This window comes from Ambystoma mexicanum, chromosome 1p, assembly GCF_040938575.1.
Source record: "Ambystoma mexicanum isolate Mex_15411 chromosome 1p, UKY_AmexF1_1, whole genome shotgun sequence".
NCBI lineage: Eukaryota > Metazoa > Chordata > Amphibia > Caudata > Ambystomatidae > Ambystoma > Ambystoma mexicanum.
In genome coordinates this window covers 661,662,429-661,690,036 of record NC_090921.1, presented here as the reverse complement: position 1 = coordinate 661,690,036, position 27,608 = coordinate 661,662,429, and the positions used below count along the sequence as shown (strand labels likewise).

Below are 27,608 nucleotides of genomic sequence, written 5' to 3'. Positions count from 1 at the left end.
ATGCACAGCCATGAGCAACACTGACTGCAGCCAGCCTTGCACTAAAAACTGTTTTCAGAGGCTTTTTATCATTAATGGGTGTTATTTCAGACAGCTAACCTTTACATTCTAAAGACATTCGTCTCACCAATTTCAAACTTCAGTTGTACTGTTTCCATTTTATGCCTTGGGTACTAAAAACTTCTTGTGACATTACAAATATTAGTACAACATTACTAATCAGATGAGCTTCTTTGGTAACTAAGAACATTTTAATTAGCAAACGCTGCTAATCAATTTTTGCACAGGGTCTCCCCCACTGATAATACATTCACTCACGGCCTAGCCTAACAATCACACTCAAGGCAAGCATGCAAATGTTTTGGCAGCCAGACCGGCCAAACACAGTCACACCGACAATGGATGTAGACTCAAAAGTCTAGAGAAATGTAAACCACAACCAAGGGTGCCTTTGCAGGCTCAAGATGAGCTAAGTCCGCAAAACGGCCATTTTGGCCATGCGTCATTGTCCACACAGACAGAGGATCTGCCCAAAAAAAAAAGCAGTGCTAGAGTGAACCACCCATATAGTCCACAAACCATTCAACAACGCAATTTACACACCATGACACCGGATAATCTTCCAGCCACCTGTGACTCTGGAACGCTTATGGACACTATGCAACCAGTTGACACAATCAATCCCACCACAACCCCACTCAACACACTAAATCCAACACAAAACATTACCACATAACCAAGCAACGGTATCTTACACATACGGTTACATCACACATAGCCTCCTGCACAAACTCACACATGCAAATCAACACTCATGGACGCCAGTTCCTCCTGGTTCTGAACCTACCCGCTCACCCTATCCTCACTAACCTCCTCACACCCCTCCCTTACAGAGAAATGCGAGCACCTGGAGACTGCCCCTGGGTGGTAGTGGTGCCTGGTATAAATCAACATAACATAACAGAAGAATGACAAAGCATCCTAATGCATACATTATAAGTGCACTGTGCTAATAATCTGGTAAAAGTGGCAACAACCCTGGTGTAGCCAAAACCTAACCACAGCTGCAATGAGCCTGCTCCCCAACACACTTTCTGAATGTAGATTTACCTTGGGTAAAGAATTGAGCGCTTAAAAAGCACTTGTGTCCTCATAGCCAGATGGGCTACTAAGAGCAGCACACCAGAAAAGTGTTGCCATGGCAAGTGGATTTCAGTAGATGTTTCTCTAGCCACAAAAGAAAAGTAAATAAGTCATGGAAGCAAGCACAACGTTTACAGGACTCCAAATGTTAGCGAATCAGAACTGCCAAGATGAATTTCTAGCTTAATTGTGACCTCAAGAAATAAAATATCTACAGGCGTGTTTAGGAAAATACAATAACAGGAGAGCATCTCCTTAAACTTCCCGAAACGTTGTTTCTGGGTTTTGTTATCCTCAATCCATGGATTTAACATACATTCTCTGTCATTCACAGTACAGAGGTTTGAGTGTACACCCACTGTTTTATGGGCTCTGCTGAATGAGATCCTGTGCTTCTTTTCATAGAATCCTAGGAGGGCTGACACCCCCGCCTGTGTCCAGTGCCCCACTTGCACATTAGGCCAGGAAAGATGAAGAGGGTAAGTGTCTGTAATGCCTGGCTCAGGCTATTAACATGGACTCAGGCAGTTACTGTTCAATAATGCTTGCATAGGCAAATAGCACTGCTTACATTACACGTTTATCACTAGTATTGTTGGTAGCAAATAATGAAAACCTCTTTAACCAATGTGCATGAATCAGAGCCTAGAAAATAAGCAACATGTGGATTCCAAGGTGGCCCCCAACTAGTGAGGACACAGCAAGTCGTGCTCCGTACCCCACAGAAGCTTGGCGCAGAGGAGTCATGAGCTATAATTAAACAGCATACCTGCCCAGAGGGTCCCGTGGCCGAGGAAACAATCACCGGCGAGGCACGCAACGAAGGCCTGGGACCCCAGCTTGCCATGGGACGACGGCCAGAAGAGCAGAGGGGTTAGACCCGGCCATCCCAGAGACAGGGGGGTGCCACTCCTGACCTAGCACTGAAGTTATTTCAACACAGGGCTGGCAGACCTGTTTTAAGTTAACAATTCGAAAAGACATTCTACCACAATCAGTGTGGAGATATATATGACTTTTTGTTTTCTTGTTTTTCAAATCAGACAAAATCAAACTCGATCTATTTTGCTCTTCTTGGTAATGTTCAATGCTTTTCTGTTCAAATACTTTGTCGTATTATTGTTTAATCCTAGACTAAGTGTCATAATGTTTTCACTGTTTTTTATGTATTTTTTAATTGATTCTTTGGTCCAATTTGGATTTTTGTAACACAATTAATATAAAATCAAATCAAAATAAATGTTTCTTGTCTTCTTTTTCCCTTTTCAATATTGTCTTGATTGCTTTTTTGACACAGCCACCAATTTGTTTGATACACTGCATATCTAAATCATTATTTCCAAAAACATTCTGTTGAATTATTTAACCAGCAGTTTGGACCTTATTGTTACTGGTAGAACCATCGGACAGCGGACCACATGCAACCCACGAGCAGCAGGCAAAGTGGCCTCCTGCCCCTCCCGGGCGGGGGGGGCTGGACTAGAGGAAAGAGGAGACAGCCACTTCCGCTGGGCACCCAAGGGCCCCCAAAGTGAGACCGAGCCAATAGGCAAGTGCAACGCTTGCATGCTCGCTCTGGAGCTCGGGGGTGCCCCATCCCCCGCTGGGCACAGTACACGCAGGCCGGGTGCCCGCCGTGGGAGACACTGCCAGAAACAGCTCTGGACGGGACCCAGCAACCAGATCCAGGAGAACAGCGGGAGTAGCTGGTGAGGACGCTGGCCCCCATAACCGGTAGGAGAGCAGCTTGGCCGGCTGGGGCGTGCCGGTGAAAAATCCTGCAGCTGTTCTTCCCTCCATACATGCCAAAGCGGCCGTCCGTCCTGCCTGTGAGGGTCCAGATCCACCATGGCCTGAGTGTGGTGGGGGGTAAGCGGCCCCTGGACCTTGAAGGGGGAAGGGGCCGAGAGCGCAACCCGGCTGGTAAGCACACCTGGAGAAACCAAGTCAAGAAGGAGCTCTCACCCACATGTAACACTGAGCAGCGAAGCACTCAGACAGCACAAGCAACATCTCACCCCAGAACCACAACCCTCGAAAACGGCAAACTGGTATACAGACTCTTAAGGGGCAGTGGGAGAAAGGGAGAAGGATGTCGCGGAATCCCACACAACATTACACTCCCAAAGAAAACCCAATTTGAAACTGCTGATTAAGGTCTGAGGGGGCTCAAGTAAATTCAGAGCGCACACAGCATCCATCAGGAAACCCAACAAACACAACAGACACCCATATGGCTGCTTCCAAAGAAGATATAGAACACTGCTACCTGGAGTTCCAGGATAGATTCTCCTCCTCTCTCCAGGCACAATTCAACACTTTCACTAGTGAATTCAGGTCAGCACTATCTGAAATGGGAAAGGACGTTTCGTCTCTCGAGGAAAGAACAGACATGAACGAAAAAACACTCCAAGACCTGGCCCTTGACAGAATGTAGTTGGATGAGCTGTTACAACACCTGGCCAAGACAGCACACAACATTGAACTGCAATGCAAGGACCTTGAAAATAGATTGCGGAGATCCAATATCTGTATAAGGAACCTTCCAGAAACAGTACAAGAAACTGACCAGAAAGAAGCAGTGACAGGTATCTTCAAGGACTTGTTAAATGCGGAAGGAGAGGTCGACATTCCAATCGACAGGATCCACAGAGCGGGTCCAAAACACCAGTACACGTGCGCACGCCCCAGAGATATTCTGGCCGCACTGGCATGCTACCCACAAAAGGAGCAGATCCTAAGGGCAGTGCTGATCACGTTTAATGATAAAGAAATCCAACTTTTCCAGGACCTCTCCCAAATAACGCTACAAAAGTAGAGGGAGATGGACGGGCTGCTGGAACACCATAATCTAAGATGATAACATATAGGTGGATCTTCCCGTTTGGCCTTCTATTAAACTGGGAGGGCAAACAACACACAATGACGTCAAAGGAGGAAAGGGCCCGGATACTGCAGATTGACCTGGACCACCATGCAGGTCCAAGCACAGCCCAGTCATATACCCCACAGGGGCTTCGGCCTTGGGAATGGGCCCTAATGGAACAAGGCCCCAGGAACATTCAGAAATGTTCCCTGGGTCGAGCATCCCAGAGCACTGTGAAGGCCAAGAACTCATGCGAAAAAGGACAAGGTGGCTGAAGTAGGCAACCTATGGTCGAGCTGGTAATTATATTCAAGTTAAGCTGGGGCACGGTGGAAGCTCGCCTTGGAATCCACAAAAGACATATGGTTGGGAATTTAGGATACCCCACACGTGCTCCTGGTAATCTCTGTAGTCCACCTCTGAGGACGGAGTCCCCAGAGGGAATAGCAGGAGTGGTCTACACCAGGGGCAAAAGGGGGGTAGGAGGTGTTATGTTACACAAGGGGGGAAATTGGGGGCAGGGGTTTTATAGGATGTTATGGGGATTATGTTGCAGGGAACAGTGTAGTATTCGGGAGTTCTGCCAAAGAGTTCAAAAAGTGGCTTCGACAACCAGGATATCCCTTAAGCTTGAACCCCATGCAATGGATTTACTTTCCGGTGCCCGATCTAATTGCTCTCCAAAACACACACATTAAATTACAAGATCGACACAGGTTAAAAATCAGACAGTACCCAAAAATCATAACAGCTAATGCCAAGGGAAAAACAGCAGGAGTACTCCTCACTTTCAAATCAGGCACCCAGGTTACAATCTTGAACACAAAAGCAGATAAAGAGGGCCGGTATCTCTTTCTAAACATACAACTGGGATCGATGCCCCTAACATTGGCCGCTATAGAAATATACGCCCCAAACTCAGGCCAAGAGGTGTTCCTGAACACAGTCCTCCCGAACCTAGAACAATTTAGCAAAGGGGAGACGATATTGATGGGAGATTTCAACATTGTGTGGGATCCAGCCGGGATAGACGCTTTTATTCCTCTCCACTCCCAACACACGCCCGCAAAACTAAATTTGAACAGCTCACACTGAGATGTCTGGAAAACCCTGAAAGGCAAAGAAACAGCATACATGTACTACTCCTATGTCCACAAATTCTTCTCCAGAATTTACTACATATGGTCCTCAACCACACTATTAGGATGAATGACGCATATAGACACCCACACCATAACGATCTCTGCCCATGCCCCGATAACTATTGACCTAAAACTCATCAGACTACATCCTAAACCATGGAGCTGGAGATTCCCTAATGCGCTATTAACAGACCTGATCACCTGTGATGATGTAGAACACAAAATTAAGGACACCAACTAGAATGGGGAAATAGGAAACAATGTGATCTGGAACGCTTTCAAAGCGACAGTCCGGGGGGAGCTCATAACGGCAGAAGCGCACAGGGAGAAGCTTAAGAGAAAAATAGAATTGGATCTAGAAGCTGAAGTACAAGATACAGTGAAATGGATGGAGTCAGATACTAGCCCATGCCTCCACAGAGATTACAGGAATGCAAAGGGCAAATTAGATCTCATGCATACTAAACAAGCAGAAAAGAGACTAATTTACCTGAAGCAGAAATACTATATTAAAGCAAATAAAGCAGACTGACTCCTAGCAAGGCAGCTACAACAGAAAAAGGTGCCCCAAACAATTCTGGGGGTAGAGGATCAGACTGGGAAAAGGGTGACGATGACAGAAAGCGTTGCCTTCCAATTTCAGGCCTTCTACTCAACCTATTTAAATCAGACCACCCTGACCCTGACCAAATATCCCAACACAAATATATACAGGCAATCCCTCTGAACAAGATCCCCATTCCAGACAGGGATCGACTCGAGAGAGAAATCACCCTGGAAGAAGTTTTGCATGTGACAGCAAACCTCCGGTAAATATATCACTGGGCTGGACGGCTACCCAGCCTCTTTTTATAAACAATTCCGGACAACCCTAGCCCCCAAATTAACCAACCTTTTAAATTCTTTCACCATTTCTGGCAAGATAACCGCCACCATGGAACGATCCAATGAAATCTGGATCATACCGCCCAATAGTGCTTATAAATATAGATGCTATGATTTACACCAAAATTCTCACAAACCGGCTTGAGAACCTAATGCACACACTAATCCACCCAGACCAAACGGGGTTCAGAAAAAAACACCAAACACATGATAAAATTAGGAGAGCGTGCCAACTACTGGAAAAAGTGGCCAAAAAGGTGGATGCTTTGGTATTTGTGTGGCTCGACGCAGATAAGGCATTTGACAGGGTTGAATGGTCCTTTCTCTTAAATATTCTGCGAGCGATGGGCTTTGAGCCCAAATTCAATCGCCATGATACAAGCAAACTATATTAACCCCACAGCCAGACTACTGATAGACAACTGTCCCGCCCCGTCCCCCCTTCAAAGGGGCACGAAACAGGGATGTCCCCTCTCTTTTATGCGCTACACTTGGAACCACTACTTTCACAATTACGTCACTCCGAAGCAATCAAAGGAATATCATTTGGAGGAGACACTCACAAATTAATGGCATATGCAGACAACATGCTTCTCACCATCCCCAAACCGGTAGTTTCGCTCCCTGCGGCACTACACGAACTCGAAAGGTTTGGTTCAATTGCCGGCTTAAAAATTAACATCACGAAATATGAAATTTTAAACCCGTCGCTCAAACAAGATGAACTGACAAAAGCCAAAGAAGCAACACAGTTCTATTGGGTCTCCAAGGGTATCTGGATTTTGGTGGTGACCATCATGCCCGCACTTGGGGGAACTATGCTCGGCAAATTGTCAGTCACTCTTGGCGGATATACAGAAGCAATTTCAGACATGGAGTCCACTCACAGTCTCATGGTTGGGGAGGATCAATACTATCAAAATGGTCATCGTGCCCTGGGTTCTCTATCTGTTTCAGGCCCTCCTGGTCCCGATCCCAACCACATTCTTCTGCACCCTACTTAATATGATATCCCAGTTTATATGGAAAAATAAACCCCCCGGCATAGCGCTGAAAACCTTAATGCTTCCTTCCTTGGGCAGACTCCCAAACTTACGAGAATACTACTGGGCAGCACAATTGCGAGTAATAAAGGAATTGTTCAGAGAGGATTCAAGGAAGGGATGGGGGAAGATTAAAAAAGCAATAGTAGGCCGTAGAATGGTAGAAAAACTATTGTTACCATGAACAGATCGACCGCAGAATATATATCTCAGTAAGGTCGTTGAGGACGCATGGGATGAAGCGACACAAAAGCATCAGATTCCCTCCACCTTTACCCCACTCTTCGCTAACTCACAATTCACCCTACGCTTAGATAACCAGTCATTCTCACACTGGGAAACGGTGGTGAGTACGAAATTAGACTACATGTTTCTGGGAAAATACATGAAGACATTTAACATTTGCAAGGAGGAATTCGGGCTACAGGAGAACCAGAGATTCCAATACTTTCAGGTTCGCCACTGGCTGATGGCTCTGCCAAATATATCAGCAGCACAGAGAACCCTTGCACCATTTGAGAAATTCCTGACCACTACTAACCCAGGGCACAAACATTTGATTTCAAAGTTATACAAATTCTTAAAAGGTGAACCCGCGCAGATTAAAATGGTACGGTAATTTTGATAGGGAAAAAATATTTGGGACTACTCCCTCAGACAAAACATGGGTAAACTCATGTTTGAATATCCCCCGACTGACTAGATCCCTCCAGATCAGGGAATACTGGCTTAACGTGATGTTTCAATGGCACTACACCCCTGAACGCTTACACAAGATAATGCCAAGCATTCCGGATTTATGTTGGAGGGACTGTGGTGGGAAAGAGGACTGGTTGCATGTCTGGTGGTCGTTCCCCAAATTACAAACGTTCTGGGATGAGGTAAAGAGTAACATGCAAGCAATGTTGGAGTGTCAAGCTGAGAGAAGACTAGGGGAACGGTAGATGGATGCTGAAGTGGACCCCTCGACAGGCAGAGCAAGTAGGGAAAGCTTAGCAGCAGCAAACCTGATCAGCATGCTCAATGATACAGGCCGACAGGATACCTGAAGAGTAATGAATCATCTCAAGAAGCAGTTCACATTCTTCTTGAACGTTCACCATACCTTTACAATAGTAGATTATTCATTTACAAGTGCCACATTAGTATCTCAGATATGTGAGAGATACATAACTTTCAGATCAATATCTGACCACAGTTCGCTCAACCTAATACTGGAGATTGGTCCAAGGGAAGCAATCAAGAAACCGTGGGGGTTACCTCAGTATCAAAACAAGCGTAGGGGAAATAGAAACACAGGGAATTCTTCCACATGAACATTCCTGTTGACACATCGTACAACATGTGGGATACCTTTAAGTCATCATTGAGTAGTTGACCGGCTGCAAGAGACTTTAGATTGAAGCACTTCAGTTGTCTTTCCTTTATTTTAGCGAAACAGAGATGGAAGAGCTACATGAATCTTACAGGACAACTGGAGCAAGGAAAATCTTCATAAAACTAAAAAAACACAAGTAGAAGGCTCTCAATGCTCCAGGTCAACAGGGCTGAAAATAGCTTATGTAGCCTTAAACAAACATGCCATGAAAGGGGCAAATAACCTGATATTAGAACATTCACTAAAATCGGATCAGCAAAGTAGGTTCATCACAGATATAATAAAGGAATGGGCTAGGAAGGAGAGAATGGAATACATCCAGAGGCAGAATTACCAGAAATAACTCTGGTGTACACACCTATAATGAAAGAAGTTTGAAAGGCGATAAATGAGGCCCCTAGACCTGATGGTCTGACGGGGATGTCTATGAAACCTTCAAGGAGGAGCTTGTGAACCCCCTTAGAGTCCTTCCTTGAATCTAAAGAGGTTACAGAGTCTATGAAGGAATCAATCATAAGTGTCCTCCCAAAGCCGGGTAAAGACATGGAAAGGTGTGGATCCTACAAAGCCACTGCCTTGCTGAATATAAATAGTGAGATATTCACCATGGTTCAGGTCACAAGAATAGAGGGTATCCTACCTGATATAAATTAAGACCAATCAAGTAATCAGATGATATTTGTAAGGTAGTACACTTGGTTGATAAAGTCACCAGATTACCAGGGGGTATCATCCACCCCGTTGGTCTTGGATGATGAGAAAATGTTTGACAGGGTGGATTGGGCCTTCTGCAGGAAGCTTTTCAGGAATTCAGGTTTCTTGAGTGGGTGCAAATGTGGACATAGGCTTGTTATAAAAGGCCCATAACAAGGACTAGGGTAAATGGAAGGATATCAGACCCGTCCAAATAGGCAGCGGAGTAAGGCAGGGATGCCTGTTATCCGAACTACTGTGCATCATGACCATTGAACTATTTGCATGACTGATAAGAGACAACCAACAACAAAGGAATCAGGTCTGGAGGACGAGAATACAAGTTGCCCTTATTTGGGGATTTCAATCTACGGTCTGCTAGACCATGGTTGTCCAACTCCAGACCTCGAGGGACCGAATCCTGGCAGGATTTCAGTATAGCCCTCATTAATATCCATGAGAACAAGTTTGCATATATTTAGAATCATTGTATGCACCTTTATCTCATGAATATTAATGAGAGATATCCTGAAAACCCATCAGGATTCTAGCCCCCGAGGCCTGGAGTTGGACAACGCTGCGCTAGACACATTACCAATGATCCAAGAGGAAATTGATGCATTTTCTAAAGTGTCTGTGTTTAAAATAAATGCTCTCAAATCCGAGTTTACAGGGTTGATTGTCTTTAGAGAGATGAAGAATTAAATATCAGAGAGAGTTACATTTAGATGGAGGGAAACCAATCAAATATTTAGGGATTAAGCTCACTAATAACAGTGTAGAACTCTACAAGATAAACTATACTCAGGTGGTCAATACAATTAGGACAGACCTTAACAGATGGAAACAAACCTCCATATCTTGTTGCTATAACCAATGTATTAAATAGGACTTTCCTGCCTCGCCTTCAATACCTCGTCCAGGTAATCCCAGTTAAAGTAGTAATGAAGGATCTAGTAATTTGTAAAGGAGCCCATACAACTTATATGGTAGGGGAAAGAAACCTGACTAAGTAGGACACTGGTTACCAGAAGCCCAGAGGGTGGGGTTGCGGTGGCAGAGTTTAAGCAGACACTTTGTGGCAGCACAATTAAGGTTATTGGAAGAATGGATGAAAAGTAGCATGACCAAGCAGTGGTGGGGTGATGGATGGAGCAGTGGCGGGCATGAAACTCTGGAAGTTGTGGCTGTCTAGACAGCATTGGCCGCCGTCAATCTATAATTGGTCCAATCACAGCCATGATTATGGAGGTAGGGTTCCAGAGAAGTTTCAAAGAGACATTTGGCAACTGTCATGCCCAATCACTCACCTACTACTGTTACTTGTTCTCCCACACATTCACCTGCTACTGTTCCCCGTTCCCACATGCACTCCCAACGGCAGCGGCAGCAGCGCAGTCGGAGGGGTTTTCCGGCTGGTGGACCAGTGTCTTTGCGCCCCTTTCCGCAGTGGCGGTTGCCATGGTGACTCCTTCACGCTCCACGGCAAAACAAGGGCGTATGGAAACCCACGTGTCACATGCCCGGAAGACGCCTGCAACACCAATCCCTGTCTGCGTTGCGTTCCACGTGACACGCAGCTGCGGTCACGTGACCGCGTCACATGACCACGCTTGTATTTGAAAAAGGGCGAGCAAATGCAGAAACATTGCTTCACAGCTTCTTCACGGAGAACTGCTTGGCGTTTTGGTTACTCTTGTTATTCTCGTACTACCTCGATCACGGAACGATTGCCGTTGGGAGTGCATGTGGGAACGGGGAACAGTAGCAGGTGAATGTCTGGGAGAACAAGGAACAGTAGTAGAGGAGTGATTGGACATGACAGCAACCCTCCCTTCTCCCGTGTACAGGAAACGCCAACTTAAGATCAGGGCTATATGTCAGCATGTTTTCCAGGTGGCATGAAGGGGGGATGGGCAATGATTTCCTCTGTGATTCTGGGGTGATCTTACTAGAGTTGCTGGTTAAGGAGATATACCCTCTAGTAGCACCAATGGGAAGATTAGTAAAGGTCATTCTGCTGACGGCCAAGTGAGAAGGTGCTTGACATAAGAGAGCCTTTTTCCGAAAACCGATAGCTGAATAAAGTGTGCATGGTGATGGCCATGGAGAGACTAACAGTTGATTTAAAGCATCATTTAAGGAACTCCACAAGGATTTGGGGGTCCCCACCCAATACAGTGTTTATCTCAGGAAAACCACGTCTTAATCTGCCCCAAAAGAGTGTGAGCTGTTATGAGCGTATGGCCCTTAAGTAACGTGCATGCAACGGATGGGATCGCAGAGTAATTCTGAGTCCAAATAACCGAACCAACTCAGGAAGAGGACAAAGGTACTGTTTTATTAACAATTATCTAAATCAGGTAGGTTACAACGATCATCAACAGACATTCGCTGAGGCTCTTAAGGATTTCTTCACAAAACAGACTTTATACTAAAAATATGTCAGCGTCATACTACGTGGCACATAATGAAAAAACCTATGAGGGATTGTAATTGGTTCAAGGGGAACATTTATGTAGACTTTCTATAGGTGCTAGGATTGTAATCGGTTGCTCAGTGTCAGGTGGACAATATATGTCTACCTCTAAAACATGTCGTCATAAAAATCATTAAGTACAGTTTTCAATTGGTCTTCAAACTATAAGGACCTTCGTTAAACGGCCCTATACAATTGGTTGGCATGCTTGTGCCATGTCTGGGACATTCAGTTCACTTAGCAGCATCCAAGCCCAGACCCAGGTGCAAGTAGGTGGACTTGACTCTACCTCCCCTCCCAATTAGCCCATCATCTCTTATCACCCAAGCCTTTTGCCATGAAGATTATCTTTGAACTTGGCCTGACAAAGTATCCTTTTCTCTGGGAATATATGGAAGTGCAGGCACTCACTATCGTTATTCTAGGACTCCAAGTTCAACTCTATTTTCATCCTTGGCTCACGTGACACGAGTCCACGATTTGGTCCATTTTGCAGGTTTTTAAATGTTTTCAATGAATAAAACTTGGCACTCTTGGTGTTTTTTTTTCGCACCTTAACAAGCGATTATTCATCCTTTGTACGTTTACTGGCTTCGGTTTTGATACCAGGCCAGACAGCCTCGCCACGCAGCTTCACGATTTCAGCTTATTCTTGCTGCAACAAAATTCTCGCCTTTTCTCTTCATGGTTCCTGGCCTACTAAAATTCATGACACCGATGTCCAGCTCCTGTGCAATGGCGGTTTCGCCTGCATTCTATTCACTACGTAGCCAGCTTCTATGAAAACTTAACCTACCTTACATTCCAGCATCTGTACAATTATTGAACAGCTGATTCTCTGTAACACTTCGAGCGCATGCAATCTTCTTTTCGTATATGTAAGTTTACTCGATTCGTAACTCCGTCATAAATTGCTATAGGATTCATGCATTCTGTTTAGATAACATCTCGGGATATCGCACATGTCTCTCGTGACGTCACTAGCTCCTCTATTTACTCTTTTTCATATTCCTTCAGGGAGTTCCTCCCTCATATTGTCATCTCTTCGGGGATACAATCGGTAGGGCTGTCTCAATGGGTATCTTCTTTCAAATATACGTGGCAATATTGGCGCAACTGCTGGTGTCAAGCATGGCACGATCTCTGCTCTCCAACATATAGGAGGTAGGAGGGGTGGGATTTCCTGCAGAGGCATGTAGTTGCTCCTCTACAGTTACTTAATATTGAGAGATGAACAATACTAGTTAAATGGGTTATCTTGTTATGAATAGAGTTCATTGCTGGTAATCTACAGGCGTGTCCATGAGGTTATCAGCATTAAGGTGGACTGCTACATCACAGAGAGAGTAATTGATGGGGTGGGGAGGGAACACATGTTGATATATTGGCGTGTGCATTGGTGACTGAAAATTTCAATAAAACCTTTTGGAAAAAAAAACAAGCATGGAAAGCCTTACACAGAGAAAGTCTTCAAATCCATTAATAAAAAATCCAAAACGTGATTGAAAAAGTGACATGTAAACAGTATAGATGTATCAAATTATTTAAGTATATAATTACTTCTACAAACACCAAACAATGATATACGTGAACCTTACCATGCAATCAGGTAATGAAAGCAAATGACAACAAAACCCATTTTCAGAGGTAAACCGCCAACCCTCGAGTCCTTCTACCAGTGAAAGTGTACAGGGGCAATAACTCATCTGAGCTACATCCTCTGATGTTGCTGCTAGTACAAAAATGTCTGAAACCCAACAAATAAGCAAAGGCAGTTTACTTGCAGATACACAGGGTAACCACTATGAGCCATTAAGACCAATAACAGAATGCACATATCTCACTCTCTCAAGGATATGCCTTGCTGATTTCCACAAGCTCGCAACAGATTTTGACTCCGTTTGTAAAATGTGTGTGTCACATAATTGCTACTGCAGCTGTAAATGGCTAAAGGATCTGCACACAATACAAGAACACAAAATGAAGAAACTCTGAATACATACATGTAGCTCCCCTAGGGTTTTCTGCTGATGGTGTTTCTGCTCCTTTTTCGTATGGTCTGTGTGAAAACGTATTGCTTTGGTGCTCTGTAAAACAGGTGGAAGAAAACAAGGTGGTCTTTATTTTATATAGGACAATGGTTCTCTTGGGAGATTATGTATACAGTGTGTGGGGTTCTGTGCATTTTCATCCAATGCTATTTTGTAGTAGACTGTAATATTAATTCCATCAACCTACACTTTTACCAGTGAAAACTCTCTACACCCCATCTACCTTAAAAGTAATAGTTTACAACATGTATCTGGGTGCTTTACAATGTGAGACTCCTGAACATTCAACAATGTAACTGCGTACTTTAAAAAGAAAAGGTATTTGTTGGGACTACTGTATATCGATTTGTACTGAAAGATGGAGTGATTGGGATCATTCCTAGAGATTTTCTTGAATGAAAATTGAATATTCCAGGTGCAATAAAAAGGTTTACAGTATTTCATGGTCTTGCTCCAGTTTCTGAGCATGCTCTGCCACCGGTGGAAACTTTAGGGAGAAGTGGCTAAAGCTCCTGGGCTACTAAGGCAACTGATCCCAATCACGAAGGTGAAATAATCACTTCATTTGGTAGCGCAGGCTAAGGCTATGCTATGCTCTTCAAGAGAAGTTTGAGCAGATACAGTTACAACACAAACAATCGTACGGTGGCAACGTTAATAAAAAAAAATACCACTTAAAACCCACCCCTGTAAAAGAAAACTAGAGGATGTGCATAGTTTGAGATCACAGGGGGGAAGACCGGTATAGGCATGAAGACAATTGATTTCAGCAGCAATGTAAATGTACAGCAATATGTCTTTAACAAAGCAAAGAAAGTGAGCGGAAAGGTCACCAAGAACCTTTAGGGCTGACCAGAGGACAGGGACTCTTTAAACAAATTTGGTTTCTTGTTTTTGGGGCTGAACAGCATTGAGGACAGGCTTTAATGCAGTTGAGCCAGGACTTTGAATCTGCGTCGAGATGCAGGCTTCTGGTGAGTTAAGTCAGCGTTTGAGACAGGTCAAGTCAATGTCTTCCAGCAGTTTGAGTAGACAACAAAACGATGCTTCAGCTAGGACGAGTTGGCATTTGAAACAGGCGAGTCGCTGGCTTCCAGCAGGTCAAGTCAGTTGCTTCCACAGAGTTGAGCCGATGATCAAGTCGAGTTGGCGTCTGGAGCAGGTAAGCCATTCATAGAGTTCCCAAAGCAGCATTGCAGGTGTTTTAATAACTTGAAGTGAGTCTAGCTAGCTCAAAGAGGTCTTGAGGAGGTAAACAGGGTGTTGTGATACTTCTGGACCCCCGAGTTGCTGTGAGACCCAGCCCAGGATCACCAGAAACAAGGAGAGTCCTTTTTTCGACACTTCCACTCCAGGATTTTTTTTCTGCCACTTACAGGGGTTCTTTCACCAGTGAGCAGGATCCTGGCTCAGTACACAGGAAGCAAAATGATCTTGGTCCACAACAATTTCACCCCGAACGTTCCCCTGAAGTGGACATTGAGAAGAGCTTTCCTCTTCCTTGGAAGCTTCTGTCTTCACATCTATGTCAGAAGACTTTGGAATAGACTGTATACCCAACAGAGTTCCAAGTGAATCGTTATTTTCCTGAAGTCCAAAGATAAAATCAACTAATGGCAGGTCCCTATCCCATAATAAAGGCAAAATTCAACATTGGGTTAGCCCAAAGCAAGCCTATTATCAGGGGTCCAATACAGGCTGCTCTAACAAGTGTCCTCTGTCATCTGATGGGGAGGGGCAGGATGTATGGGATGCCCTAGCATAATCCAATATGGTGGAACACTCTCTTGGCCTAAACCATTCCTCTCGGCTATACGAAATGAACCCATTTCCCAGGTCTGTCTACTTTCAAAGAGCACCAGTGATCAGCACCCTGGTGTGAGAGTGACAGTCATAGCAAGACTACCTTCCGAGGGGACCTATTGGGAAGAGTTCCTGTGCCCAGAACGAAGGTATTGGCCTTCAGGGGGATCATAAGAGCAGCTTCCTGGGCCTCGTCCCTCATGGCTGTTGTGGAACATCAAGGTTGCACTGGTAATCCGCACCAGCCCTGTCATGACTGAAGCACCGATCACCAGGCTGACACTAAGAAGGCATCCAAATGATGTATAATTGAGTGATCTGTGAGAAACCTCACTCCTACTCCCCTTGGATCCTCTTCCCAGGTGGCCAGGGAAAGGCCATCGCTTTTGGATCCTGCCCCTGGGGGTGGAGAAGCAAGTGAGGATCGCCTGGGTGGAAGGTCCGTGGGGATTAGGAGTGGGGCACCCACAGGCGAGATATGGTATCCCCCATTCCCTATTGAAGACCACCCTAACCCTTCGCCAGCTATTATACAACATCTCCCCTCATTTTCCCACACTTTACCTATGACAGTACTGGGACGAGTAAGAGGCGACTAGGAGTAATGAACACTAGTGACTCCGTTCACCACTCTAGTACTGGGACAAGGAAGATGCCTGCCAAGTACTGTGAAGGTCAGGCATGTCCCTTTAACTATGGTCAAGCAAGTCCAATTGGGAGCCTACACCTGCAACCTCCTGTCAAGTGGTTGCAGGTGTATAAAATAAGACCAAAGGAGCAGCAAAGTAAGCAACATGGAGGCCTGTGCGGCAGAGACCAGCAGGGGACCCTTTCTGTGAAGAGGCAACCATGGTGGGACCTGAGAGGATCCCAGGATGCCGGCAGAAGTCCCAGCAGACCTGTGGAGTCCAGAACGAGGTGGGCGTTAAACTGCCACAGTGTGGGAGCCTCATGATCAGGAGAAAGCAGCCAGAGCGGCAGGAAAAGGAAGAAAGAAGAAAGGACGCTGTCTGTGCACGGGGCAGGAGAGCGGAGCTGCCGGGGTGCGCTGGAAGGCACCTGGAGTGCGAGCGGGGCTTGCAGAGACCAGCCTGCAAAGCGGAGAAGAAGCAGCAGAGCCACCGGAGAGGAACAACGAGGGCTGGTGAGTGCAGGGGAATGACACTCGAAGCCAGGGCCCTCATAGGGTCTATGCTTGAGTCACAAAGCGCTCTATGAAGCAAAAATGATTATCAAACCGAATGAAACTTGAAGCAAAGTTAAATTAAGAATATTGAATACAGAACTGAACGAAAACTTGTAGCAAAGCTTAATCATGCACACTGAATACAGAGTTGAGTGAAACTTTTGTGGACAAAGCTGTGAGCTGGGGAAAGTGCCCATGTGAAAATAATCTAAGAAAAGAGCGCAAGTGTGAAAGAGTGCAAGAGAAAGATGGGAAACGAATAAGACCACCACAAAGTGAACTATATGAAAGGAGACAATGTGGCAAGGCCAAAGATTGCCATAAGACGTGCAACACATTGTAGCAAAGCCAAGAGGTTGACCAGGAGAGTGTGAAGTTGCATGTAGAGCCAGCATGCCGACAAAGAGAAGCTAAGTGAATGTGAATTGGGACACAGGGCAAATGAAGAAGAACCTGCGTGGGCTCAAGAGACTAAGGTTCCTGATTTGGCGACCTGTGATGGGTGGACCGTGTGGTCTGTCAACTGCGCCTAGACCAGGGTGCCCTAAACTGTGAAAACCAAAGACATTGTGAAACACACCAAGAAGGAGAACTGTAAGTGAACTGTTGATGAAAACCAGAAGGAGGGTCAAGGTGACCTGGAGTTGTGTTTAACTTTGAAAACCGGAGACAAGTACAAATTGCTACGTTGAAGTCTTGGGGAAGGGAACCCTGAGACTTGATGGATTGCAGACGCTGTCTTGCGCACAGAGCCTCAAGACCCTTTTCTTTTGAACTGTGTTACCTCGAACTTGGGGAAGGGAACCCTGACGACTGTGTAAAACTGTATTGCTGGCAACTTGAGAAAGGTAAAGTTGAGACTTTTGTGGAACTTTCTTGAACTTGGAGAAGGGGAGCTGAAGAGGAAGTGAAGAGCTTGAAGCTCAGAACTTAGTGTTAATCACCATTTATTTTATTATTGACATCCCTGCACATTATTTAGCTTTAGTTGTGTGGTCAAGCATAGGCTCTGGACATAAACAGACTTTTAAAGAGAACTCTTTGACTTAGACGTTCCTTAGTTTCGTTCAGGTAGGGAAATCCCGCCTCAGCATAGAGCAAGTTAGGCCTTGTACCATCTTGACATTTGAGTTAATACATTATTTCGGTTTCAACTTTGAATCTGTTGTCTGTGTCTTGCTTCATGATGCCTTCAAAGATCTCAGTAGCTACCATGTCCTAATCAGACACAGCATATATTTACAGTTTAACATGCCATCAAGCTCACAGGATACACATTATGCTTTGTATCCAAGGTTCAGATGAGTAAAAAACCACCTCTTCCTGTTAGAACTTTGTATTCTAGCAGCTGTCAGAAAAGCACAGCACATGTGAGCTTTGTACCTGCCCTGCTGCACTGCAGGGCAGTTGCAAGAGATGGCTGAAGCAAAGGCAGATAAGTGCACTATGATTTTGGCATGGAACATTATGAAAGGAGGGTCTGGCCACCCGTTCAGAAACCAAATTACCTGCATCATTATATTTATAAAAATCAAAAATGCTCAGGCTATCCTGTCCTCAACAGATGGCATTCTGTCACAGTAGGGGCAATAGGGAGGGTTTATTTCAATGAGGTAAGGGTTTGAGGTACGGATTTGTATTTGTATGTGTTTTGAGCACTATATTCAGAAATGTTATAATCTTAAGTAACTGGCCTCGGCTACCAACAAATGGCAATTAAGAACATATTTGGTCACGAAAAGCAATGGGTGAAGAGATGGCAGTTGCCAGAAGAGTACCATGACCACTGATCAATGCAACAAGATAGGACAGTTACAGAGGAATGTAAATCGTTGTCCATTTGTTTTTGGAATTAGTCATAAGTATAAAGGGAGAGGTGGTTGCAGAGTTTGGAAAGTTGGACAGGGTGAGGATTGTAGTATATATATATAGGTGGTAGAGTGTCTAGATGGGTAGCCTGCTCATTGGGAGAATAGCAGATTTGAGGAAATGCAAGAACAAGCACCTCTAATTCATTGGAATATATCTGGACAGAATGTCCATTATTTTAGCTAACGTGCCAAGAAAGGCACAATAAGGCAGACATTTGTCTCAACTGGAAGGGGTGTGGGCTCACTGAGCAAGATGGACTAATTCCAGGGTTAATTTCATCACCTTTTAGAAATAGAAAATACTAACCTGAGGTATTCACAGTAGTTTGGCAGTGTTACCTCAAGCATTTATATTGTATCTGTTTACTGAGTGGAGTGGACCTAAGCCAAGCACATGTCCTGTCCTCATGCTACGTTTCACTGACCTGGCTGAAATGCATATAAGTGGTTGTTCGGTGCCTCAAGCATGAAAGATGTGCGAGGGGTCAGAAATGAGAGGCGTAAACAAAGTTGTAATATTTCCATGATCAGACATTATTAAAATAAAAGCATTGGATAAAGGCTTCTCTGTCCCTATCCAATTGCGTTTCCCTACCTAGGAAACCAAAACTAAATATCAGTCTGTGTCAATTTGTCAAAATTAAATAAATTGTCCAAACAAACATACAAATCCGCCACTCACACTGAAAAGGAACTAAAAGTGTGAGGAAAATATCTCTGACCTATGTTTGGACAAACAGTTTTCACAATCATAGCAAGTAGATCAATCCAACAAAAATAGTATTTTCCAGGCAGAAACCCTTGGATCCAGAGGGTGGTTCCCTTCCCCTGGATATTGCGGGTAGGATGGCGAAAAGTGTCTTTTTCAAACAGTTACTTTAGGATGGCAAACGTGTCCCTTTCAAAGAACATTTTCTCAAAGATGGCAAAAGTATCTCTTTCTGTAACTTTCGTGGACCTCCTGGTATACTCCCCTGCCAGGAATCCTTAGTAGGTTCTTCAGATCCCCTGGTGTACTCCTGCCAGGTATCTTCCTACAATTTGAAAGTTCTTAATTATCTTCAAGGTGCCTGGTGTTCTGCTTGCCAGGACTTCCTTTCATCAGCTTCCTAGATCCCCTCGTACACTCCCCAGCCAAGTATCTAGCCACAATGTCTTATTCTTGCGTATCCCATTTCCATTTCCCATCTTGGCAACAGGTGAGCGTGTGTGCTGCGACCCCCTGGACCTCCTTGGCACCATTATGGCGGCGACCCTGAGGCAAGAGGCGCCTCCTGCATTGGTGGCTCCAAGACGTGTCTGCAGGTGTTCGCAGAGGAAGCCAGCAGCCAACAGACACCAACAAAACTTTAAGTGTGGCATGGGTGGGACGTAGAGCAATTACTCTACTCCACAAAGCCATCACCACTCTACCTTACCTCTCCATAAAGTAGACTGCCATAGATTTCCATCATGCATACTTAGAGAGATTTGTGACCACCAGCATAAATCCATTCTTGGCTGGACTGTAAATGTTGCATTGCACACTAACATACTAGCCAATGCTAACTAGTGCTACATCTATAGAGAACGGTCGAGATTATCCTGTGTCACCTCTAGACGGGTGTAATAATGTTAGCATGTACCACACTTAGATGGAATCCTTGACTCTAGCTTGAGTTACATCTAGATAGAAATGTGAATGTTAGCATGCCCCACACTTAGATGAAACTGTGAATGACGACTAGTGCAACACCTGAATGGAATCCTGATCACTAGCCTTCCTCACATCTAGATGGAATATTGAAATTGGCAAGCGCCACATTCCGATGGAATGGTGAATGATGGCAAGCATCACACCTAGACATAATTGCAGGGACAGCAAGGCCATCTAACCAATCCACTAACAATTTCATCCCTCTGTATACACCTCTCAAACTCTAACCAAACACAACCACAAGCCTAAAACGCAGCAATCCGCACAAACCTCACTACACTGCAACAACAAAACAAACCACACATAGACTTGCACAACAGCACACGACGACTACCGACCGTAAAACACCCCAAGCCCAGCCAACGGACCCACCGGGCTAAGGCTGCCAACAGCACATCACTGCTCTCTTGCACTTTTCCAGCTTATTCCCACTAACTCACCCCCCTCCTCTCCCTCTTTCAGAGCCGCCAGAGTGCCAGGGGACCACTCCAGTGGTGATAATGTTAAAAGATTTTTGTACCGCGCACTAACATTAACATATGCTTTGAGTGGATTGCCCATTATACTTCCCTGCCAGGAATCTCTTTCTGGGGTCTTGTAGATCCCCTGGTGTACTTCTCTGCCAGGTATTCTCTTCCCCTCACCCTCCACCAAATGCTCACTGCCGATGTGCTTCTTTCACCAGGGCTACTTCTCGGTTTTTATTGTCCTTCAATATAGCACAGTTATATCACTTCACTGTTCTTCTTCTTCCTCTTCATTGGTTTGAGGTACTACTTGTCCCAACTTTCCTCACACAGACATTTCATACATGCAGACTGGTGCAGTTCTGCATTTGAATATGTTCATTATTATTTATTTGCTTGTGGTAATGCTTGGTCCAACTTACCCCACATTTTCCATCTCGTACATGGGGACTTGTGGAAGTTTACTTGATCGGTATTCAAACGTTCTGGTTTGCTTACATACCTGTCTGAACACTCCAGGACCCCCAATGGATCGGGGCAGACTCACCAATGTCTTGCAGCTTTCCCAACCCGTGGCACATTTCTGCGATGAAGCTTCCCCCCTGGGACGGCCTCCCTCGCACTGCAGAGCCTCCTCCAGCGCTCCAGACTGCTCTGCGCTCACCCGCCGACAAGACTGCTGCTTCTTGGCAGAACTGTGGCTCCAGTAGCACTGCTGCTGACAGTCTTCGCACGGTGTCTGCTTCATCTCTCTTGGCCTTGCGTCATGCTGGTAAGACATTGCAAGCGTCCACTAGGAAATACCTGCGTTCTCCAGCACGGTCCTTCCCCGTGCTGCTACCTTCTGCTTTCCTCTTTGGCTCTCCTGCTTTCCCAAGTGCGGACACCATTTTCAGAAAGTCGCGCGCACTCTTGCTGCATCAGAACAACTAGTCTGCATGGTTAGCTTTTGTGTTTCTTTCAGTCTGCATTGACTCCTTCCTCCTCCTTGTCTCAGTACTTGAGGCTTTATGGGAGTTGGAGTACATAGGATTTCTAGGATTCCCAAAGTAATATTGGTTAGGGTTTTTATTTGAAAAAAGATTAGAGACAGTGGATGTTATATGTCTGTGTGAGGTATGAATGGTATTTTGCCTAGAGTGATTTTCAGAAAGGGGTTCCTGGTTTTTACAATGGGAGGGATTTATATAGTGACAACAAACCATCAAGAACTTGGGAAATATGGAGTATTCTTCCCCAGAAAGGGAAGAATACCATGTCTCTCCTGATGGGGTCACCACCTTACCCCAATAGTCAAACCCTCCCACATGATCCTCACTCATAGTACCACCCTAAGGTCAGGATCAGGTAGCGGCTGCCATCCCCTGGCCGTGTGGGAGGAGATCCCGGACGGGGAATCAATGACGATTCCACAGGATTTATCACATTTGTGACCTAAAAATTGGGCCTTACTGATTTCTTTGAATAAACGGTTCCCGTTTTATGTTGGCAATGGGGGACAACATATTATGGAAAATGCATGCCAAAAGCATCACATATTTATTTTCATAATTTCTACAACACTTCAAACCTAGAGGCACACCAAGAGATGAAACTGCATTCCAGAGACAGTAACAATCAGGACACGAAATGGATCCACAGTTCACTCTGGGCAAATATCCAGTCATTTCATCTGGGTATAAAACACCAAATTGAAAAACAGGCAAAGTATATCTTTTATTAAATTGCGATTGAGAAAAAAGTTGTTTCGCAGGTTAGTTAGGGAAAAAACCTATTCCTATAAAGTAGAGGCTTGGGTGGGGGAAGGGAAGGGCAGCAAGGGGGGATTTAGGAGTGTCCCCCATAAATACTTGAAAAACATTAAACCTATATAATTTCTCTTAATGAAAAACAAAAAATGTGTGCAATAAATCTTCTCTGTGGGAAAGGACATAACAAATTGTTTTCTCGGTCTTGGTATGCTAGAAATGTCCACTAGATGCACCGCATGACAGGAACAATAAGGTGACTTCAAAAATAGTCTTTCTCCTGGTCCATCTAAACCTCATTATCTTCCCCTCTATCCCCATCTGATTTTGTGGACTACTTCACTTCAAAAAGCTAGCATCACTATACCCCCCATCCCCGACCCTCTGCTCACCCTTCTTCCTCTGCGTTTCATCTTTCTCATCGTTCCCCACTCACTGATTCTGACATTGCTGGTCTCCTTACTTGTGCCCACCCTACTGCTCCCCCATGAGCCTCTTCAATCTTCCCTTACCCATTCAGTTTATCCTCATCTCATTCCCTATCTGCAAGTTCAGACGCAGCCGAAAGGTGAACTATGCAGGAACCAGTGTTTCCAAGTAACCGCAATTGCGAAGGAATATAGCTAGGGAATAGGGCAATGCACCGTTGAGAAATACATTCTGTTTGGATTTACCACATATGAAAACAAAGCTGTGAGAAAGAGCTATGCTCGAAACACGTGTTAGCTGGTCTGCAAACCAACTTGAAATTTACTATCAAGCATTAAAAGGACATGTTTTGGATATTGGTGCAGTGCAAGCGTATCTCTCAATCCAATTGGTTTATATGGTGGATTCCTAAACAGAGGCTCCACAATCTGATACAATCTCTTGCAGCCCTAGTCAGCCTATATTTATGATATTTTATTCTGTATACTTATTCACCAAATATTACTTGCACGTGCACTGAGTTTCCAGGTTCTTTCTGCTTCCTAAGGTTTTCCATTCCCTATCTCACCTGTCCTCTGAATACCTCTCTTGCCACCCCTTCCTTTCCTTCCCTATTTAAACCTGCTTTATTCGAACCCATTCTAAAAAAACATCTCTTGACCCTGCCTGAATCACGTGATAACTTCCGTCCCATTGCTCTTCTTCCATTTATTTAAAAATCAAAACTTCCTGAGTGTGCTGTAACAAGTTTCTTACTACTTGAATCTTAACTCATTCCTTTCTTCTCTTCAATTGGGTTTCTGTCCGTCCCACTCCACTGAGACTTCCCTTCATGTCACTAACTCTCTGCTTTCGACTTGCCGCCACAGGCAATCCTCTATACTTATTCTTTTGGATGTATGCTGATTTCGACACTGTTAATTATCCTCTCCTCCTATATTCACTGACTTGTCTTGGCTTTTTTGGCTCTGTTCTCAAGTGGTTCAAATTCCTATTTGTCAGACCGCTCTTATTCTGTCTCTAGGTCTGGTATTATTTCCTCCACCATACTTTACTTCAGAGGGTTCTCCAAGGTTCAGTTCTGGTCTCTATTGTTCTCACTGTATCTGAATTCTCCCCTTATCTGAATTCAACAGTTCCTATAATTTATCGTGTCATTTCTATACGGACTACACATAAATTATCTCCTGATTTTCTTCCTTCTCTGATTCTCTTCACACTAATATTTGTAACTGACTCTCGGCCATCCAATCTTGGTTGGCCCCCACTTTCTTTCTCTTAACCCTGCTAAATCCGAGCTACTCTTCTTTCCTGCACATACCTGACCACCTCCGCAATCACCCAATATGGTCTCATCCCCGTCATCTCTACTCTTCTCATTCTCTGCAGAAAAACTTGGCATTATCTTTGAGTTTTCTTTATCCTTCTCATCTTACATATCTAACAGAGTTTGCATCTGTCGCGTCCATCTCTACAATATTCTGTGTGCTCACTCCTTTTTATCTTTCAATGCCACTAAACTCCTCATTACATCTCGCATCTTTTCACAGATTGACTATTGCTCTGTTCTGTTGCTTGGTCTTCCTATCTCCTATCTTAGCACTCTAAAGTGTACAATTCTTCTATGCGCTTCCTTATTTCTTTATCCACACAATTCTATTACTCCCTCTTTTCTTTGTCTCTCCTTCCTTCTGACTCATCTTCTCCACTTTCTCACTGTTGTCTACAAATGTATTCATAGTCTATCTAGCTCTAGTTTCTCTACACATTCCTTCTCGCTCACAATCTCAATTCTCACCAATCCTGCCCCTCCTTGCGCTCCATCTTGCTTCCGTTCTCACTTCTAGCCCCTAAACACTTGAACTCTCTCCCCCTCCCTATCCCCTCTGCTCCCTCACTCCATCTTTTCCACCCTTGTCTTAAATCCCACATTCACTCTACTTTTTCAAAAAGTTTCTTGTTTGACTGATTCATTTGCACCCATTGCTTGATTTTGTACCATCTTTATTATGTGCAGTGCTTTGGTGAAAACAAAGTCACAAACACAAATACAAAACGCAAATAGTTAGGAAGTTGCCGCTGTAGGCACGATGAAGGTGGGTGACAAAAGCTTACAAAACAGTATTCATTATATGTCATTATATTTTTGTGGGCGAAATTTACTGTGTTTTATTTAACTGTAAAGGTATTTTTGCAGCGTTATAAACACATATAACCAATGGGAGGAAAGGTGCACACAGCAGGTCAGCAATCCATGTCTACTGTGCCTTATTCCCGTTTCCAGTATGTTGTTACCACCGATAAAAAAATATAATACTCCAAATGCTGCCCACTTTTAGTGGGAAAAGCAATGACTGGAAAACAAGATGATTAACAATTAGGCTTTCAGGTAACACAATAAAAACACACAACTGGTCAGAATTTTACTCTTTTAATGGTTAAAATACCCACCTGTGAAAATGTCTCCAAATAACACAGCAGAATACTTGGCATCAGGACTGGATAGATTTTTACACCAAATAAGGGGCAAGTTGAGGCCCACTGTTGCGAAGTGAGCACACAGGCACGTCAAGACCAGAAGGCATAAGTAGAAGACACAGAAAGTAGGCACACGCCAGTCAGCACAAACTGCTTCAGCACCTTCCGCCAGCATCTGACACTTCAAGGAGCATTAAGAACATAAACACTCTGAAAAGGTGAACATGTGCTTTCACACTAGTCCAGTTATAAATGTTCACTGTGCTCAAAATGTAATTGTTTCAAGGAACCTGGCCATGGGTCGGTGCCTTTTTCTTCTTGGCATTTTGCAAAAAAAAAGTTAAATCAAGAGAGATTTGCGGCGCTGGAGTGCCCTTAGGATCTCCTGGCTATGGGGGAGAGAAGCGGTCAAAATGGTGATTCTGCCTCGTATTTTGTATGTTTTTCAAGCGATCCCTTTGGCGATCCCGCCGCGCTTTTTTAGGGAACTTGACCAGGTGGTTAAGGACTTCATATGGGAGGGTAAGAAACCGCGCCTGTCTTGGCGCCTCCTCACTGCATCTAGGGATCGAGGGGGCCTTGGGCTGCCGGATTTCCGGCAGTATCATGACGCTGCACTCCTCCGGGTAATTAGGGAATGGTTCGCAGACAATTATGAAAATCATTGGGTACAAATGGATAGGGCAGTCGCTCGGCATCACTTGGGGGAAGTACTATGGCTTCCGCGGAAACTGCGGCCATCGCACATTTACATGAGCAACATTACAAAGGGAGTGGTGGCCGCTTGGGACAGGGTGGTGGAGAGCCGAGGGGTTTCGTCTTTTCCGTCTCCTTTTACCCCCGTTTTTGATAATGGAGACTTCACGCCGGGATTGGAGAGAGGGGTGTTTCGAGCGTGGGATGATGGGGGCTGTAAGACCCTGAGAGGCATGTTTAGCAATAGCACTGTAAAAACATTCAGGGATTACAAGCAGGCGTTTGGAGTTGGTGAGGGAGAGAGACATATATATTTTCAACTAAGACATTGGGTAATGTCAACTGAGATGAGGAAAGGGGCCACGAGGGAGCTGACACAGTTTGAACGATTCCTCTTGACCCATGATGGTGACAGGGGCTTGATATCAAATCTGTATAAACTTCTGGAGGGCGTGGGTCCGACGGTCAGGTGGCCGTATATGAAGGTTTGGGAGCAGCAGAGGGGGGTGGGGATGGAGAGAAGAAATTGGGAGAGACTATGGAGGTTGGTCCCTAAATTGATCAGAGCACCCCGATTACAGGAAGCCTGGTATAAGTACATCTTTGATTGGCACTACACTCCAGCCAAACTGCACGCGATGTACCCCACAAACTCAAGTGATTGCTGGAGGGGCTGCGGGGAGGTGGGCACGCGACGCATATCTGGTGGGATTGCCAAATTAGACCCTTTTGGCGTGAAATTGCAGGTGCTCAAACTCAGACCCAAGAGCTAGGGGAGCCTCGGAGCCCCAGAGAGATTCTATTGGGAGTGAGGGGGGAGGAGGGGCGAGAACCCCCAAGGCGCACATTGTTTATATTTTGGCAGCAATGGGGTTAATCGCACAGAACTGGAAGAGCCCGAGGATCCCCACGGAGAGTGATTGGCTCAGGAAGATGTGGGACATTGTTTCCTTGGAGTGGGCCACCTACGCGGTTGAGGGGAAGCTGGAGAACTTTGCAGCGGAATGGGGTGAGACTTTGGACTATTTGAAAGGCGATTTCAGGGAGCAATGGTGCCCGCAGAGATTAAAACTGTTAGACATCTACAGCTGCTAGGCCGGAATGGCTGATCTGAGTTTGAAGGTTGTTCTTATCTGGGTGCTGCAACTGGGAAAAGGGGGGGGAATTGGGGGGATGTTAAGGTTGTTGATATTTTCTTGTTTTATTGATCTGCTGGATTTGTGAAAATTAATAAACAGAAATTTAAAAAAAAAATTAAAAAAAAGTTAAAAGTGGTGCCAAATAAGACCCACTTCCTTAGCATACATAAGCTTCACTAACGATCTCAGCCATCATTAAGCTCATCCATGGTGGCTTAGTCTTTGCCTTTCTTGGGTCTCCTGCTTTGAGATCTTAAAAACTCTTCATGCTAGAAAATGGACTCTGGAAAAGCAACGCTGTCTGCGATTTTTTCTTTTTAAATGGCCAGAATGGTTAAGCACCAAAAAACACAGATTTGATTAAAAAAAACAACGGAATAAAAATTTTTAAAAAAGAAACACTGAAGAAAACAAG

At 44.7% G+C, this 27,608-nt stretch overlaps 1 protein-coding gene across 3 annotated transcripts in view; it reads right to left on the bottom strand.

Moving 5' to 3' along the window:
• The window catches only part of TARS2 (threonyl-tRNA synthetase 2, mitochondrial), a 1,102,517-nt gene that overhangs the window by 745,482 nt on the left and 329,427 nt on the right, over positions 1-27,608 (bottom strand). For all 3 annotated transcript variants that reach the window (XM_069649728.1, XM_069649729.1, XM_069649730.1), the window contains one exon: positions 13,633-13,716. In XM_069649728.1, coding sequence (XP_069505829.1) covers positions 13,633-13,716 — 84 coding nt within the window. The remainder of the gene's footprint in view (positions 1-13,632; positions 13,717-27,608) is intronic.